Source organism: Bos grunniens, chromosome 7 (genome assembly GCF_055505025.1).
Source record: "Bos grunniens cultivar Pamir isolate PY7600 chromosome 7, Bosgru_T2T1.0, whole genome shotgun sequence".
Taxonomy (NCBI): domain Eukaryota; kingdom Metazoa; phylum Chordata; class Mammalia; order Artiodactyla; family Bovidae; genus Bos; species Bos grunniens.
This window is the reverse complement of record NC_141171.1, coordinates 57707192-57723124: the sequence shown is the minus strand read 5'-3', so window position 1 is coordinate 57723124 and position 15933 is coordinate 57707192. Positions and strand designations below refer to the sequence as shown.

General features: G+C 44.5%; 1 protein-coding gene and 1 long non-coding RNA gene across 32 annotated transcripts in view; one reads left to right on the top strand and one right to left on the bottom strand.

Annotated features, from left to right (window-relative positions):
- Window positions 1-1510, top strand: part of PPP2R2B (protein phosphatase 2 regulatory subunit Bbeta) — a 713296-nt gene extending 711786 nt beyond the window's left edge. For all 27 annotated transcript variants that reach the window (XM_086412213.1, XM_086412212.1, XM_086412210.1 and 24 more), the window contains one exon: window positions 1167-1510. In XM_086412213.1, coding sequence (XP_086268339.1) covers window positions 1167-1446 — 280 coding nt within the window. In that variant the 3' untranslated portion in view covers window positions 1447-1510. The remainder of the gene's footprint in view (window positions 1-1166) is intronic.
- Window positions 1-15933, bottom strand: part of LOC147369607 (uncharacterized) — a 122046-nt gene that overhangs the window by 21895 nt on the left and 84218 nt on the right. For 2 of the 5 annotated variants that reach the window (XR_015167621.1, XR_015167634.1), the window contains one exon: window positions 1164-1787. The exons of the other annotated variants lie outside the window; for them this stretch is intronic. This is a non-coding gene — a long non-coding RNA (uncharacterized LOC147369607). Of the gene's footprint in view, window positions 1-1163; window positions 1788-15933 lie in introns of those variants that run through there. 5 annotated transcript variants of the gene reach the window in all.

Sequence of the window (15933 nt, the reverse complement as noted above, 5' to 3'; positions counted from 1 at the left end):
ACTGGAGTGGGTTGCCATTTCCTTCTCCAATGCATGAAAGTGAAAAGTGAAAGTGAAGTCGCTCAGTCGTGTCCGACTCTTAGCGACCCCATGGACTGCAGCCTACCAGGCTCCTCCATCCATGGGATTTTCCAGGCAAGAGTACTGGAGTGGGGTGCCATTGCCTTCTCCACACCCTATGATAGATACACACATTTCATGGCATCAGTTTCCCAGGCCAGGGTAACAAAATCTAGCCCTTGATTAATTTCCGGGACAACTAACAAATACTCAAAAACTCAGCCCCCTGGCCATGGCTCAGTCTCATCAGTTTTCCTTCACCTTCCTCTAACCCAAGACAATGGAGATACAGTGTTCTCCCATCCTAACCAGCCAGTCGGAGCCTCACCCACAAATAAGGCCAAGCCCACCTCTCTGGGGTCAGCCATAAGAGGGTGCTGCTTGAGGGACATTGTTTCCCTTGGCCTGTCACCTGTCCAAACTGTCACCATTAAGTAGAGTTGGTCCATGGCTTCTGAGAGGCTCTTGGCACCCCCTGCTCTCTTCATCAATGAGAGATACTCCTGAGAACGGATAGCTCTTGTAGGAAGGTAGGAAATCATCTGTAAGTTCACTACAAAGGCTTATTTCCTCATCCTACACCCTTTTAAAAATTCTAATTTTTGTTTACTCCCTCCCAAGACCATGATGAGATCCACTTTTTAGATAAGTTTTCAGAAAAGGCAGAATTTCTATCTAGTTCATAGCAGGAGGAAGACACGATGTCAGCATCCCTCAGTGCTGATGCGAGAAAGCCTTATCAGTCGGGCAGCACAGTCACTCCTAAGACCGCCATGCTCTAAATGAACAAGATACAAGGACGGCTATTTACAGCGTTCCTACTCGCGTGACTTGACTGCAGCCTCAGAATCCTGATGTGAAGGAGGTGGGCTGGGATCATTAAAACCACTAGACTGACTTATGGAACAAAATAACCTAAAGGAATCTATTGATAAATAACAAGGAGGGCTATCATCACCCTTCACCCAGCCCAAGAGCTTGTTTGTCTTAGTGCTTCTAAAGTCAATGGTCACACTACAAAGCCTGTTGCGGTTTTTGGTCTCTTAGCTGTAGAAAGCCTATGTCTATGACACTCAGTCACTCCCTGTTTCCTCTCTGCCTTGCAGTGTCATCATGACAGGCTCCTACAACAACTTCTTCAGGATGTTTGACCGAAACACCAAACGCGATGTTACCCTTGAGGCCTCGAGGGAAAACAGCAAACCCCGAGCTATCCTAAAACCACGCAAAGTGTGCGTGGGGGGCAAGCGGAGAAAAGATGAGATCAGTGTCGACAGTCTGGACTTTAGCAAAAAGATCTTGCATACAGCTTGGCATCCTTCAGAAAATATTATAGCAGTGGCGGCTACAAATAACCTATATATATTCCAGGACAAGGTTAACTAGGAGGACAAGTTATTACCTAATAATCTCACATACTGAATACTAGTCAAACACGTTTTTAAATGTTTCTTTGGGTGTTCATTTGATGCCTCGACTTTATTTTCCCTCTGCAGGAGACAATTGGAATAGAAGTCCATGGAGTCCAACCTTCCCACATCCCCAGTTCTAAGAAACTTTTGTCAAACCCAGTAGGTTCTGGGACACTTCTGTTTAGAATCGAGAGCTGCCAGCTAACAGTAATTCTTCCATAGTTGACTTGAATTTCTGATGCTTTTATTGCCCCGTTTTCTCTGGTGGGTCCAGTGTTTTGTTTCTAGGTGTCTGCTGAGATAAAATGAGGTTGTCTGTAGTATTTAAAGAGAAAAGAGATAAGTTTTTTTTAATTAAGCAATTCCATTTGATTGAAAAAAAAATTCAACGAAAAATAAACACTGTTTACTCTTAGAGAAATTCTCCTTGTTTTGTGACAAATCAGAACCAGTCAGCACTCCCCTGCCCCCACAGCACTTCTTTTTTTTTTTTTTTTTTTCATTTTCTTTTTCATGATTTCACTTGAGCCAGAGATTTATTTCACGAGGCTGCGAAGAAGATGCAGAATGGGAAGGGGAAAGGACCACATCAACAGTGCTACATTCTTTTTTGTAAGCGCCATAGAAACAGCCTGAGAATTTGGCCAGGAAACCCCGTGAATGCTTCAGGGGACATCAAGAGAACACTTCGCTTCTCAGAGTTAGCTTGGCAGGGCCCTGTGGGGCCACATTCCATCTGTCGCTTTGTTACTCTTGCTTTTTGTCATTTTAAATGGCTCCATATAATCCTCTACTTACACGTTCCTTGGCTTTTTCACTTCACCGTTTTCCAGCTTAGTTATTCCCTTGACTTCTAAAGGCCGAGTCCTTGTTGTTTATGATCTGGCTTCTAAATGCAGCAGTAAGCTGAGGGGCTGGGGCACCTCCCTGAGAAAATGTGTCTCCCAAAGCAGCCCCCGCCCCCTTTCCTGGGTTTTCTAACCCAAAGTAACACTCCATCTATCTCCACTACAGCGAGAACAAAAACAGCCAATGGAAAACGCTGCTCTGTAAAGGCTATTCAAGTGCTTCTGACCCACCATAAGTTTACCATCCAAAACAACAGACCAGAGGGCTCTTCTACAGAAATGGAATATGGAGGAATCAAGAAGCTTTGACATCAAACTGAGGTCTGCTTGAAACTGTAGAGGCTGGTTCATACCCCGCCCCTCCCGCCCCCTGCCATTGAGGATTCAGACATGTAACTTCCAGAAGTTTCTCTGCGGTGCACCTCTGGGAAAGAGACTAAATTAATTCAAAAGACAGAGAAATTTGAGGCTTAGGGAGGAAGTGGGAGGTACTCCAAGCCGGGCCTGGGCTCCGTGTCTCCATTCCTGTCACCATGACTCATCTCCCCTGACTTGCATTTAGTGACTAGGAAATGGCTTGAGATGAGGATTTTCCTTTTAAAGAGAAATTTTCTTTCGCTTTGTATATTTATTAGAAGTCCCAACTTTCAAGTGTAATTTGTTTTGGAAGAGAGAAAAATAGTGAAAAGAACCATCTTTCAATGCTAACCTATTACCCACTTAATAACAGCTTTTTGGCAAGGAAATAACTATCTACTTAAGTGAACACTTTTGCAAGATGCAGCTCAATTTCAGAAACATTAAAATATGAAAAAGTACATCTCAAAACTGGGGGAGCATGTGGATGAAGACATGCCTTTTTTCCTCCATGTTTATCTTTCCTGCAATAAAAGTCCTGGTGGAAACTCTCTGGGCAGGATTCCTGGCCTGATGGGGGCCAGGTTCTTGGAGGAGATCCAAGAAAGCCACAGAAACTTCTCCAACTCACAGAGAATCATGGTATCAGGACAGACAGAAGGACCAGCAGGCTCCTGTCCTGAGCTGACCATCAACTTCCTCACAGCCTTTTCTCTGCTTCCTTGAGACTCAGCCCCTCTATCTGCACCAGCTGACAGGATGAATCATTGTTCCTCAAAATTTAGCATCGACCTACCTATATACTGTTACTCATTTCACACTTAAGTCACCTTTTCTAAAAACAAGACATAGCCTCCTCCCAACAAAGAATGTTCATGAAATGTCAGCTTTAATGTTTTGTTCTAACACTAAAAGAATCACATAACCATTAATGAAACAAACATGTACCCATTCACCACCTACAGGCAATTTGTGAACCCCAGGATGCATGTTTACCAAACTTGGGGAACACTGAGTTCTGATGCTGCAGAACACTGAAGCTTTTGGAGGCATTAGAGACTTGCAATGGTCAGTAGTCCACAAATTGGGAGTCGAGCTTGCTTCTCAGAACACATGCATGAACAATTCTGGTCATGGCTTTAAGGGGTTCACAGGCCCACCTACAACCTATCTGTGGCCTTTACCTCAAAGCTCTTACACTAACACAATGCCTTCAGCTAAACAGATGTACACTTTGAGATCTGCAGAGTGGGAGGAATTTGCAGAAGACATCAATGCTAAGAACAGAGGGCCACCATCTTCCCCGTTGCCCCAAATAAAGGAGCCACCAGAGCCAACATCCTCAACTCGCATGTGGAAACAGGAGGGGAAGGTCCTAGAGACCAGGCCTCAGCAGCAACGCCCACCACCATGCTTTAGCAGTGACCTGCTCTGTGCCGGTTATGGAGCCAGGTATTTACACTTGCCATTTTCTTCCACCCCAGTGCTGGTGATCTTCTTGGCTGATGGTGCCTAGAAGTCAGTCCCCTTTCCAGCTGACACTCAGAGTTACCTGGAAGCTGACTTACCACTTTTTCAACAGCTTCTTGGGCTCTCAGATCCCTGCCCTGAAGCAATAGTCTATTCCTGCGGCAACAGTCCATTCCTGATATTTTAACAAGCAGTTAAACAAGCAGACATCCACACTTTCACTTCCAGAGGAAGAAGATGAGTTTGAACAAAACAAAGAAGGAAGACACAAGGCAGCCTGCAGCAATGGGGTGTCCACAGGTGAACGGGCAGTAGGAACCCCCGTGCTTCCTAACTCCTTAATGTCTGGCTTCGGCCTTCAGTCTTCTATCGGGTACTAGGGGGGCAGGGGAGTATCTCTCACCCTCTCATGGGCCTCGTAATTAACTCAACATGCATTAGGCAACCAGCACATGGAAGGTGAAACAGTTGTCAGTGAAAGGAACAAAGGTGGAACTACGATTCTTTTAGCTCAGTGACCCGATGAAGCAAGTCAGCTGTCTCACATATATTTCTTTTGAACCTGCAGGGCCCATTATAATAAAAGTTAGACCCTCAATTCTTCATCACCAACAATGTGGGAGACCATTTCCCTTCCTTCAAACCTACAGAGCAACTACCCAAAGCTTCCCTCTGAACCCCCAACCCTGCGCCCCATTCTTTCATCAGCCCCTCTGCTGGCTCATCCAAGAGTCAGGAAGGCCCTAGACTGAAGACTCCTAGGCTGGCGTCCACAGCCTGAATGAAGGAGACCTTCCTAATTTGTCTTCTTCCATGATGGCCGTGTGCAGATGAGGATGGTGTGTTTTAACACTACCCTCAAAGACACAGCAGCCCCTGGTTCACCCCTGGGAAACAGTCACACGCTGTGCCTCTTGTCACACCTTAACTGTGCTCTTGCCCCTGCATTTCTAAGTCAAGTCTCGGGAGCCACTTTCCATGGGAATGACTCGCCTGGTCAATGGAAAGAACGTGGATCGAGGGGACAGGAAATGCAGATCCTGCTCCTGGCTCTGTGGAGTAACTAAGTACCCTGGGCAAGTCATTCAGTGCCTGCATCAGTCACATCACCTGTAAAACAGTCAGAAAGCCATCAGCCCTCGCTCATGGAATGATGATGAGGGACACAAGAAACTCATTTGTTTATAACTGCTTTGATAAGCTTAAAGCCCCACAGAATAGTAACAGCAACAATATTCCCTGAGGACATATGACTGATTTCTCCTCATCTCCTTCTCTGAACCCCATGAGATCCGTGCCAGCGTTATTTCCATTTTTGCCACTGAGGAAATAGACTCAGGTTTTCAATGTAGCACATAGCCAGTAAGTGGTAGAACCAGGTCTCCAACTCAAGGTTTCATACTCTGAAGCCAGAGTTTTTAAAATATGTTTCTTATATATAAGGGTAGCTAACACTTACCGAATGTTTGCTATGGGCCAGCTTGGTTCTACAAATTTCCCAAGTATTAATTCATTTACCTCCAAAACTCTAGACACAGATACATTATTGTTCCCATTTTACAGATAAGGGAACAAAGAGGTGATATAACTCAACTAGGTCTGTACAGTTCACAAGTGCCAAAGCCAGACATTTGGTCAGCGCTCTTATCCTCTCTCCCCATCTCATGTGTGTGTGTGTGTGTGTGTGTGTGTGTGTGTGTGTAAAAAGAGAGAGAATATATACATATATATAGAGAGAGATGGAAGTTACAAATTAGAAAACAAGTTCCAGTAACATCCTGTAAGTTCATCAGGGTTAAATATTTATTGAGCTCCTGGTATGTATCAGCCCTAGGCACGGGGCTGGGGTTCCTGACGTGTGTAAGCCATGGGTCACCGCCGTCCCAGAGATGACAGCCATGTGTATTGGGGACATACTTACAATGTATACAGTGCAGAAATGATACAGAGAAGGAAATGGTTAACTCATGAGGACTGGTAGTTAAGAAAAAGTTCCTTGGAATAAGTGACACCTAAGCAGAGCTCTAACGCAGTTTTCTCAACAACGAACAAAACACATGGACGTCCCTGGTGGTCCTGGGGTTAAGACTCTGCATTTCCACTGCAGGGGGCATGGGTTCAGTACCTGGTTGGGAAAGTTTCAGATGCCACATGGTGCAGCCAAAAAAAAAACAAATTTCTGAGAGAACAACATATATGAGTTATTGAAGCAAGAATAGATTTGGCATGGGAGCATGAAATCAATATTTCTCTGCTGCTGCTACTGCTAAGTCGCTTCAGTCGTGTCCAACTCTATGCAACCCCATAGACGGCAGTCCACCAGGCTCCCCCATCCCTGGGACTCTCCAGACAAAAACACTGGAGTGGGTTGCCATTTCCTTCTCCAACACATGAAAGTGAAAAGTGAAAGTGAAGTTGCTCAGTCGTGTCCAACTCTGTGCAACCCCATGGACTGCAGCCTACCAGGCTCCTCCATCCATGGGATTTTCCAGGCAAGAGTACTGGAGTGGGGTGCCATCGCCTTCTCCGCAATATTTCTCTACTACTATTAAAATACATTTTCAATTTTCCAAAACTGACCTACCCCTTATTTCTTTCATTCATCCAATAATAAATATTTATTAAATTCCCATGTCTAAGGACTGTTTAAATGTAAAAATAGATGGAAGGAAGGAATAAAAGGAAACCAATGATTATGAGCACTTAAGTAGCAGGTGCTGGGCAAGGCACTTTTTTAAGTCCTTACAATCACTTGATGGGTAAATACATTATTCCATTTTTCTAGTTGATGAACAGACTCAAAACTGACACAATCAAGTTTTATCTAGACCTGCCCTGACCCTGATCCTGTACTTCTTTCAAGGGAATGCATAGCTATCTTGTCTTGTTTTTTTCCACTAGTGAGGATATTCACAAACCATCTCTCTGCAACCAAACATTGCCTGACAGCTAACCAGGAAAACAAATTTCCTCTGTCATCAAAGCAGAGAGTGAGGTCAAGTGGCTCCCAGGGGTCTCCAACCCCTGACCCTGACCTTATTATTACTGTTTAACCATCCTCCCAATTTAGACCTTCCACGCCCCACTGGTTAAACTTCTGGTGGCAGAACTAAGGTGATCTGTGTCTCCGCCAATTCCTGCCTCAGATGCTGTCAAAAGCAGTGATCACTGTGGGATCAGAAACAGGAGTTTGGTGATTCTTTCCAGATTCCTAGTCCACTCCCTACCCTGTCAAGCTTGATCTCTTGGATAGACAGACTGTTCTCCACCAGAGCCCCTCCTGCCATCTCAGAACTCCCAGTTGCAATCCTAATCACTTGGCTTGCTGTACTCGGTTTGAGTTGAGGAGAGCATTTCTCCTGAAGTCATCCTTGTGTGGGAACCCTGAGACCACAATAAAGTGGGACCATCCACAAGTCCTGGGATTCCTGCTGTGGTTAGCTAGGGAGACATATCTCCCAATCAAGACATTAAATTCTCGTGGAGGTCAAAGGGAATCCCAGGAAGGCTGGAGCAGAAGTGAGGGGAGAAGACTACCTCGATGGCAAAGATAAAAAGCAGTACTGGGGCAGTCTGTAAGCAGTCTCTCAGCTGGGTGATTTTCATGCATTCAGTCCTCAATAAACAGTTAAAAGACTGGTCATGCCAAGCCCTGTGCTAGAGTGGTCTTAGGGAAGGAGTCATGAGAGTCCCTGTCTTCATAGGGCTTACGGGGTCATGGAAGAAGCAAGCAAGCTCCCAGGCAATGATAGCAGTAGAAGATCAAGAAGGTTAAGAGCCCAGGGTCTGGAACTTCCCTGGTGATCCAGTGGTTAAAAATCCACCTGCCAGTGAAGGGGATGTGGGTTCAATATCCCCGGTCCAGGAGGATCCCACATGATACAGGGCAACTAAGCCTGGTGCCACAACTACTGAGCCTACACATCACAACTTTACTGAAGCCACCGAGCCTAGAGGCCATGCTCTACACAAGAGAAGCCGCTGTAATAAGAAGCCCACATACCACAACGAAGAACAGCCTCCGCTTGCTGCAACTAGAGAAAGCCGTGCACAGCAATGAAGACCCAGTACAACCAAAAACAAATAAATAAAATTTTGTAAAAAAAAAATTTTTAAGGGCCCAGGATGCTTGCCTGGGTTGAAATCTAAACTTCAACACTTAAAAGCTGAATGACCTTACTGATAAAATAAAGGTAAAAATGGCCCCATCTCATCAAATAGATGTGAAGATTCCTAGCCAACAAAGAGTCGACACACGTTTCTTGCTCGTGTTCTCCTAGTACTATACAATGGCATGTATATGCCCTCCTTGGAGAAGGCAATGGCACCCCACTCCAATACTCTTGCCTGGAAAATCCCATGGACGGAGGGGCCTGGTGGGCTGAAGTCCATGGGGTCGCTAGGAGTCAGACAGGACTGAGCGACTTCACTTTCACTTTTCACTTTCATGCATTGGAGATGGAAATGGCAACCCACTCCAGTGTTCTTGCCTGGAGAATCCCAGGGATGGGGGAGCCTGGTGGGCTGCCATCTATGGGGTCGCACAGAGTTGGACACGATTGAAGCGACTTAGCAGCAGCAGTAGCAGCATGCCCTCCTAGGAGAATACAAAGGAACACCACCTCACCCAAACCACAATTTCCCCAGAGGAGGTGATGGCTACAGTAAGCCTGAAAGATAAGTGGGGAATGAGTTATCCAGGGGATGAGAGAAGAAAAGAGTGCTCCAGGTATCAAGATGGTCTAGGTAAAGGCAGAGGAGCATGGTGTACTGAAGGAACTTACAATATTCTGGTATGACTGACCAGTAAAAAACAAGAATGTAGACCAACAGAAGTAAGAAGACATGAGGTCAAGGGACAGCAATGCATGATATGAGAAACAGCAATGCAAGGCCTTAGGGAGGTTTACATATCACTGGAGGGTACTCCAATAGCTAGACTATGATCTGCTTAACTGAGGAATCATAGTTCCACAACACAGCAAATATGAATGGTCCGGGCACAGGGAGTATACAGAAGAACTCAGCTCAAGTGTCAGCTCCTTGGAGAGGACTTTCTTGACACCCTAACTTCCATGAGAACCAAGGTATTCTTTATTCTCCCCTTCTGGTGTCCTCAAAGCATTGAGAAGGGCCAGGCTCAATAATGCGTTTGTGCGTGCTCAGTCAATTGTGTCCAACTTTTTGTGACCCCATGGACTGTAGCCCGCCAAGCTCCTCTGTCCATGGGATTCTCCAGAAAAGAATACTACAGTGGGTTGCCAGGCCCTCCTCCAGGGGATCCTCCCGACCCAGGGATCAAATCCACGTCTCCTGCATTGGCAGGTGGGTTCTTTACCACTAGCACCACCGAAGCCCTCTGGTATTCTCCCCCTCTGGTATCTCTATAGCATTGAGAAGGGTCTGGCACAGGGTAAGTGCTCATTAAATAGTAGTTGAATGAGTGAATGAACAAACAAGTGAGAAAGACAGGCACAGCCTCTGCCCTCAGGAAGCTTACAAGCTGAGCACAGTCCCATGGGAGTTTAAGTGAAGGGAAGTTTGGTATAGGTCATCATAAGACTGCTCAGATGAGTCAAGGAATGAAAAAGAAAAAATGGAAAGCCAGTGAGCCAAGATGTGTTCAGAGCAAGTGACGGAGCTCAGATAGCAGCCTTAGTTAATAAAGCACATGTGTGCCTGCCTGATGCATTACCCTTCCAGCCGCAGTGAGCCTTCAGGGGCCTCGCAAAGCATACAAAAAGGTTGACAGCTTACAATCAATACCGTGTTCACCGACGCAGGAAGCGACATTATCACATCCAGGATATCACCCCCACATCCCAGCTCAAGCACTAAATATTCCCCATAACAAGGCTACGGGAAGTGACAGGAGCTATTACTTTTAACCCTTCCACACGGAAGCAAGAGGTGAGGCGAACCTTTCCCTGGATGTGCTTAAAGGAAGGCAAGCCAGTTCCCCCAGAGAAACTGCTCAGAGCTGAGCCCACGCTTAATACAGCAAGACAGGGATGGGGAAGATTGGCATTTTCATTTGCCTGGGTGTCCACAATATAGAAGGGGAGGTTCTGTGGGCAACTGAGAGGCACAACAATAAATTAGAAGGGTTGGCAGGATGTGTGAGGTGTGAATGCTAGATTCATTCGCATGCCCAAGTCACTCTAATAAAAAAACAACTTGACTGCCACCCACCACCCCCGGCCCAGATGGCTTTCTTATTTCACCTTTTTTGACTGTGGCATAATTGAAAGTCATATTTCATCTAGGCCAGTGATTTCCAATGCCAAGTGCAGGTGGCTTATGAACAGTCAGCCCAATTTCATCAAAGAGCACAGCAAACAATTGCATGTTAAACAGCAGGGGAAGGGGAGGCGGGTCATGCCACATCCCAGCCCCCACACAGTTCTGCCCTCAGGTCCAATGCGGCCTGCTTCCTTAGCCTATGGGGGGACTCAAACAGGAAGAAGGCTGGGGCTAGGACAACCAGGGTTGTTTTCTTAGTTCCGAGGTGCATTTATTTAACGGCAGCCTCCATTTTCCAGCCCCTCATTTCCTCTCTGACAAGTTGAAGGATATGGCTCTTAGTTTTCATATTCTTTTTGAAAAGGCAGAAAGGTCAATTAGTTATATTTGAAATGGTTCTTAAAAAGAATCAGCTGAAACTCAAAGATGGCTATATTCATTGAAGATGCGACAAACATCATAAAAGATTATGAAGTGTCATCGTGGAACAAGAAAGCTCAATTCAAAAGCTAAAACTTTCCAAAGTACAGAAAGAATACCACTTCAGGAAGGGAACGTGGTTCAAAGCAGCTCTTCCCTTTGACCAGCACAGGAACAGTTAAGGAACTCCATCGGTGTCAGATGATGCTCCGAGAGGGGCATTGCGGACGCTCCTGCGGGAGCAGTGATTACAGCTTTTTCCTCTTCTCCAGCATTAAACACATGATGGATTTTTCTTAACATCACACACACACAAACATGCACACAGCCTCAACATCCCACTAACAGACTCCCCGCTCTTGTAGCATCATCTCTGAATTTGTGATCCTTCCTTTAGGAATGGTGGATGCTTCCCGGCTGATTAAGGACACAGACTGGAAACAAAGGCTGTAAATTTGCTTTATTGTATTTTATATCAGGACCGGAGATCCATTTACAGATGAAAACCCCACTGGCCTGGTTGATAATAAACTTATATGACTTCACATAAGACTGTAACAACTCCTTTTTTCACCTGCTCATGATATTGCTTACTTTGGGTGGATTAAGTGTCCTGGTGATGAACAATAATTGAACATTATTGGTTGTGGAGACATTACAATTGACTGAGGCACTTTCACAACTAGAGGAGTTATGCCAGCTGCCCAAGGTTACACAGCCACTCCAAAACCAACACTGAAACCAGGTCTTTGGAATCTCTAAGATTGGCCTTATTTCATGGTTATTTTTCATTTTTTCCATGTGTCTAAAAGCAGTGGGTCAACTCAAACCTAGATTGAAGGTCTTGGTAAGATATTTAATTTCTACTCAAGGAGCATTTCAGCATTTCTGCCTGCAGTACCAAAGACCGTTTCCCCAGTGGTGCTCCGAAGACTGCCTCATACCCAAGTTCCCTGGTGTCCAGGTTGGCACAGATTCGTACAGATAGATGCACTGCATTTATTCACCATGTTACGCGTTGCTTATCTATAAGAGTAAATGTATCATGCTGCATAGCAGAAACACATTTTAAATCAATTATTTCCAAAAATGTTTTGAAGATTAAATGCTATAAATTATTCACACCTGACCATGTGCTGCAGAATAAGCAATGTAGGTAATCAAGGCATGATTTCTGTCCTCAAGGAATACAGTCTAACAGAAAATGAAATTCCAACAGGTGACTTCAATATAACACGGCTAAAGTAATGCCAGAGATGTGTGTAAGTGATTAGGGGTGTACAGAGTTAAAGAATATGATCTCCTGGAGATGAAATGAAGTTCAACCCTAGAGGAGGTCAGGGAAACCAGGTGACCAGAGACATGAGCAAAGGCACAAGGCTGAGAAGCCCCACCTGTCTCTGAGAACTACTGTTAGGTTGATTTTGCTACAGACTCTTGCCCAGAACTGCCTGGAGTGCTTATGAGAGAGCAAGGCCCAGACTGCAGAAGGCCATTTAGAGAACTTAGATGTCCATAGCAGCCAATGGAGTACTCCTAGAAGATTGATTTTAAGAAGAAAATGAACATGGTTGGAATTTACATTTCCAAAGATCCCTCTGGCAGCTGAGTAAATGACATATCTGAAGTAGACAAGATTGACAATAGGAAGCTGTTGCAGTGATCCAGGAAAGCAATGATGAGGGCCTAAATTAGGGATGGAGAAAACATTGAAAAGCTGGGATCAACATAACGTAGAGATTGACTTGATGAGAGCAAAGACAGAAGTTAAAGATGCCCAGGTGGATAGCTAAGGTGATCAGAAATGGCATGACCAGAGTTGGAGACTAAAGGAACAGGAGAGAAGGGTTTAGGGGGAGGAAAAGAGAAAGATGAAGAGTGTAATTTGGGACACAGTGAGCTCAAGGAGCTACTGGGACAGCCAAGTGAAGGGAGAATCCCAGCAGACATCAAGATAAAAAGATCTGTGGCCAAAATGTCATTGATAAGACGGAGAGGTAGTCACTAGCATGTCCTGGCCTTTACGGAGAGGATGACATAGGGAGAAAGTAGAGAGAGACTACGTTGGCTGAGGAGAGGGTCCTGGGGAGCAGCATGTTGAGGAACAGACAGAGGAGGGCAGCCACCCAAGCAATAAAGGAAGCAATGAAGTCATGAGAAAACTGGGGACAAAGGATATCATGGAGATAAGGGAGTAGAGCTCCCCCATTGAAAAATGTACTTCCTAGAAATCTATGTTAAAAAAACACAAACAACCTAATGTCCATTGATGGATGAATGTATAAAAAAGATGTGGTCACATGGAAATATCAAATGGAATATTAATCAGTCGTAAAAGGGAACGAAACTGGGTCATTTGTAGAGATGTAGATGGACTTAGAGTCTGTCATACAGAGTGAAGTAAGTCAGAAAGAGGAAAACAAATATCATATATTAATACATATATATGGAATCTAGAAAAATGGTATAGATGACCCTATTTCAGGGCAGGAAAAGAGATGCAGACATAGGGAACAGACTTACGGACACAGTGGGGAAAGGAGAGGGTGGGACAGGTTGAGAGAGCAGCACTGACGTATAACACCACCGTGTGCGAAATATGTAGCTAGCGGGAACCTGCACTATAGCACAGGGACCGCAGCTCCGTGCTCCGAGATGACCTAGAGGGGTGGCACGGGGGTGCGGGGGGAGGCTCACCAGGGAGGGGATGTGTTCACATAAAGCTCACTCACTCTGTTGCACAGCAGAAAATGAACATAACATTTTAAAGCAACTATACTCTAACTAAAAAAAAAAAAAAATAGAAATTCAGCAAAAGAGTGGGTAATGGACTTGAAGGCAATTCACGTATAATATCCAGAAAAATTAATGAACATAAGAAACGTGCCCCACTTAGTAATCAGGAAAATGTCGGTAGTGTGAACGGCCACCAAATGGCTGCAAGTAGAAGGGCTGACACTAACAAGCATTGGCAAAGCTTTGGCACAACTGACACGCTCACACACTGCGGGTGAGATTATCGATCCACCACTTTGAAAAACAACTGTGGCACTATCTACTAACATCGGAGATATTCACACCCAGTGACCCAGCAACACATTCTAAGTACACACCCAGCTAATTTATGCACATATACAGCAAGAGGCAAGATCATAGCAACACTATTTGTAAATGTAGAACCCAAATGACAACCAATAGAACAAAACTGTATGTTCCTCTCGAAGTATGGAATTCTATCAAAAATAAGTGAACTACAACTTTAGCCAACATGGATGAATTTCACAAATAGTAGGTTAAGTAAAAGAAATCAAACAAAAAATAATTTCTTCATGAATACAATTATATACAATTCAAAAGCAATTTTATAGATTCACAAACAGGCAAGACTGAACTATAATGTTTATGATGCATACTTAGGTAGTAAAACCATAAAGAAAAACAAGGAAGTGGTTATTATAGAATTAAGGACAATGGTTATCTTTGTACAAAAGGTGTGACTAGGAAGAAGCATTCAGAGAACTTTTGAAAAGCTGTATGTGTGTGCTCAGTCATTCAGTTGTGTCCGACTCTGCAATGCCATGGACTGCAACCCACCAGGCTCCTCTGTCCATGGAATTTTCCAGGCAAAAAATATACCAGAGTGGATTGCCATTTCCTCCTCTAGGGGATCTTCCCAACCCAGGGAGTGAACCTGTGTCTCCTACAGTTTCTGCATTTCAAGTGGATTCTTTACCACTGAGTCACCTAGGAGGCTCTTCTGAAAAACTGACACAAAACTAATTTACCATTCTAAAGGATTCCCTTTATAATAATTCACTGTTTTCCACTTGTGCTTTTCAGTTTTCTGTGTACTATGTTTCACAAAGATTTTTTTAAAGCTAAGAGAAGTACTCAAACCCTTTGACTACATGACAGTGTTACATGTTGGGGAAAATAGTCCTGACTGCATGCCAAGAGCCCCACAGGGCATCACTGAATCACAACACAGGACAGCATGTTTACAATGATAACCATAAGTTATCAAGAAAATACTAAGTTCATTCTGTATGTGCTGCTGGACAAGGCAAGGAAGCATGAAATACATAAAAAACAAAGGCGAGTTACAGAGGTTGCAGCAGCTATAGCTGAAAGAACACGAGTGTTCAACCTAGGAGTTGAGTGCGAATTCAAATTCTCTCCCTTCCTTCCAGGACTGTTCCTCATCCTTCTGTCTTCAATGATCTTTTTCTTAACTCTCCTGAGAAAGAACAGCCACTGTTACTGTCCAGCTTCTAGTGGGGAATAAGCATATCATCAAGAAACTGGGTGGAAATATCACCTTCTCAAGATATCTGGCTGCATTGCTGGACTGTTTCCGTCCAATATTTGCATTTGCCTTATTAAACAGCAAAATGATCTAAACAGAGCATTATTAATGCAGCCAACGTTTGTTTTCACTACCCAGACTTCTGCCCTCTTACAAAAAAATCTCTAGATATCTCTTAGGATAGGGCCTCTCAGGTGGCTCAGGGGTAAAGAATCTGCCTGCCAAGGCAGGAAGCACAGGAGACGTGGATTAAATCCCTGGGTCGAGAAGATTCCCAGGAGGAGGAAATGGCAACCCACTCCAGTATTCTTGTCTGGAGAATCCCATGGACAGAGAAGCCTAGAGGGCTACAGTCCATGGGGTTGGAGTCGGATATAGCTGAGCACAATCTTAGAGTAGACCACTTTCTCCCAGCACCTGGCCACATACCTTGAATGAAGCTGACCTCACTCTTAGCTCCAAGGATGGAGCATGATATCCGGGCCAAGCCAATGAGCCTTGGCCACTATTCATAACAGATGACCTAAGTCAGGCCAATCAGGGCCAGCAAGGGTGAATTCTTGGACTTAGTTTGAACAATGAGAGAACTGAACATGTTCTTTCTTGATGAATATGAACAGAAAGGGGTTAGAAACAGGAATAGCTACAGCCATCTCGCCACCATGTAAGCCCGAGAATGGTAAAATCCAGTAGAGTAGGAGTCAGTCAACTCTCCCTATAAAGGGCCAGATAGAAATATTTTAGGCTTTGCAAGCTGTACTGTCTGTGTTGTAACTGCTCAACTGTGCCTTTGCAGCATGAAAACATAAATAAACGA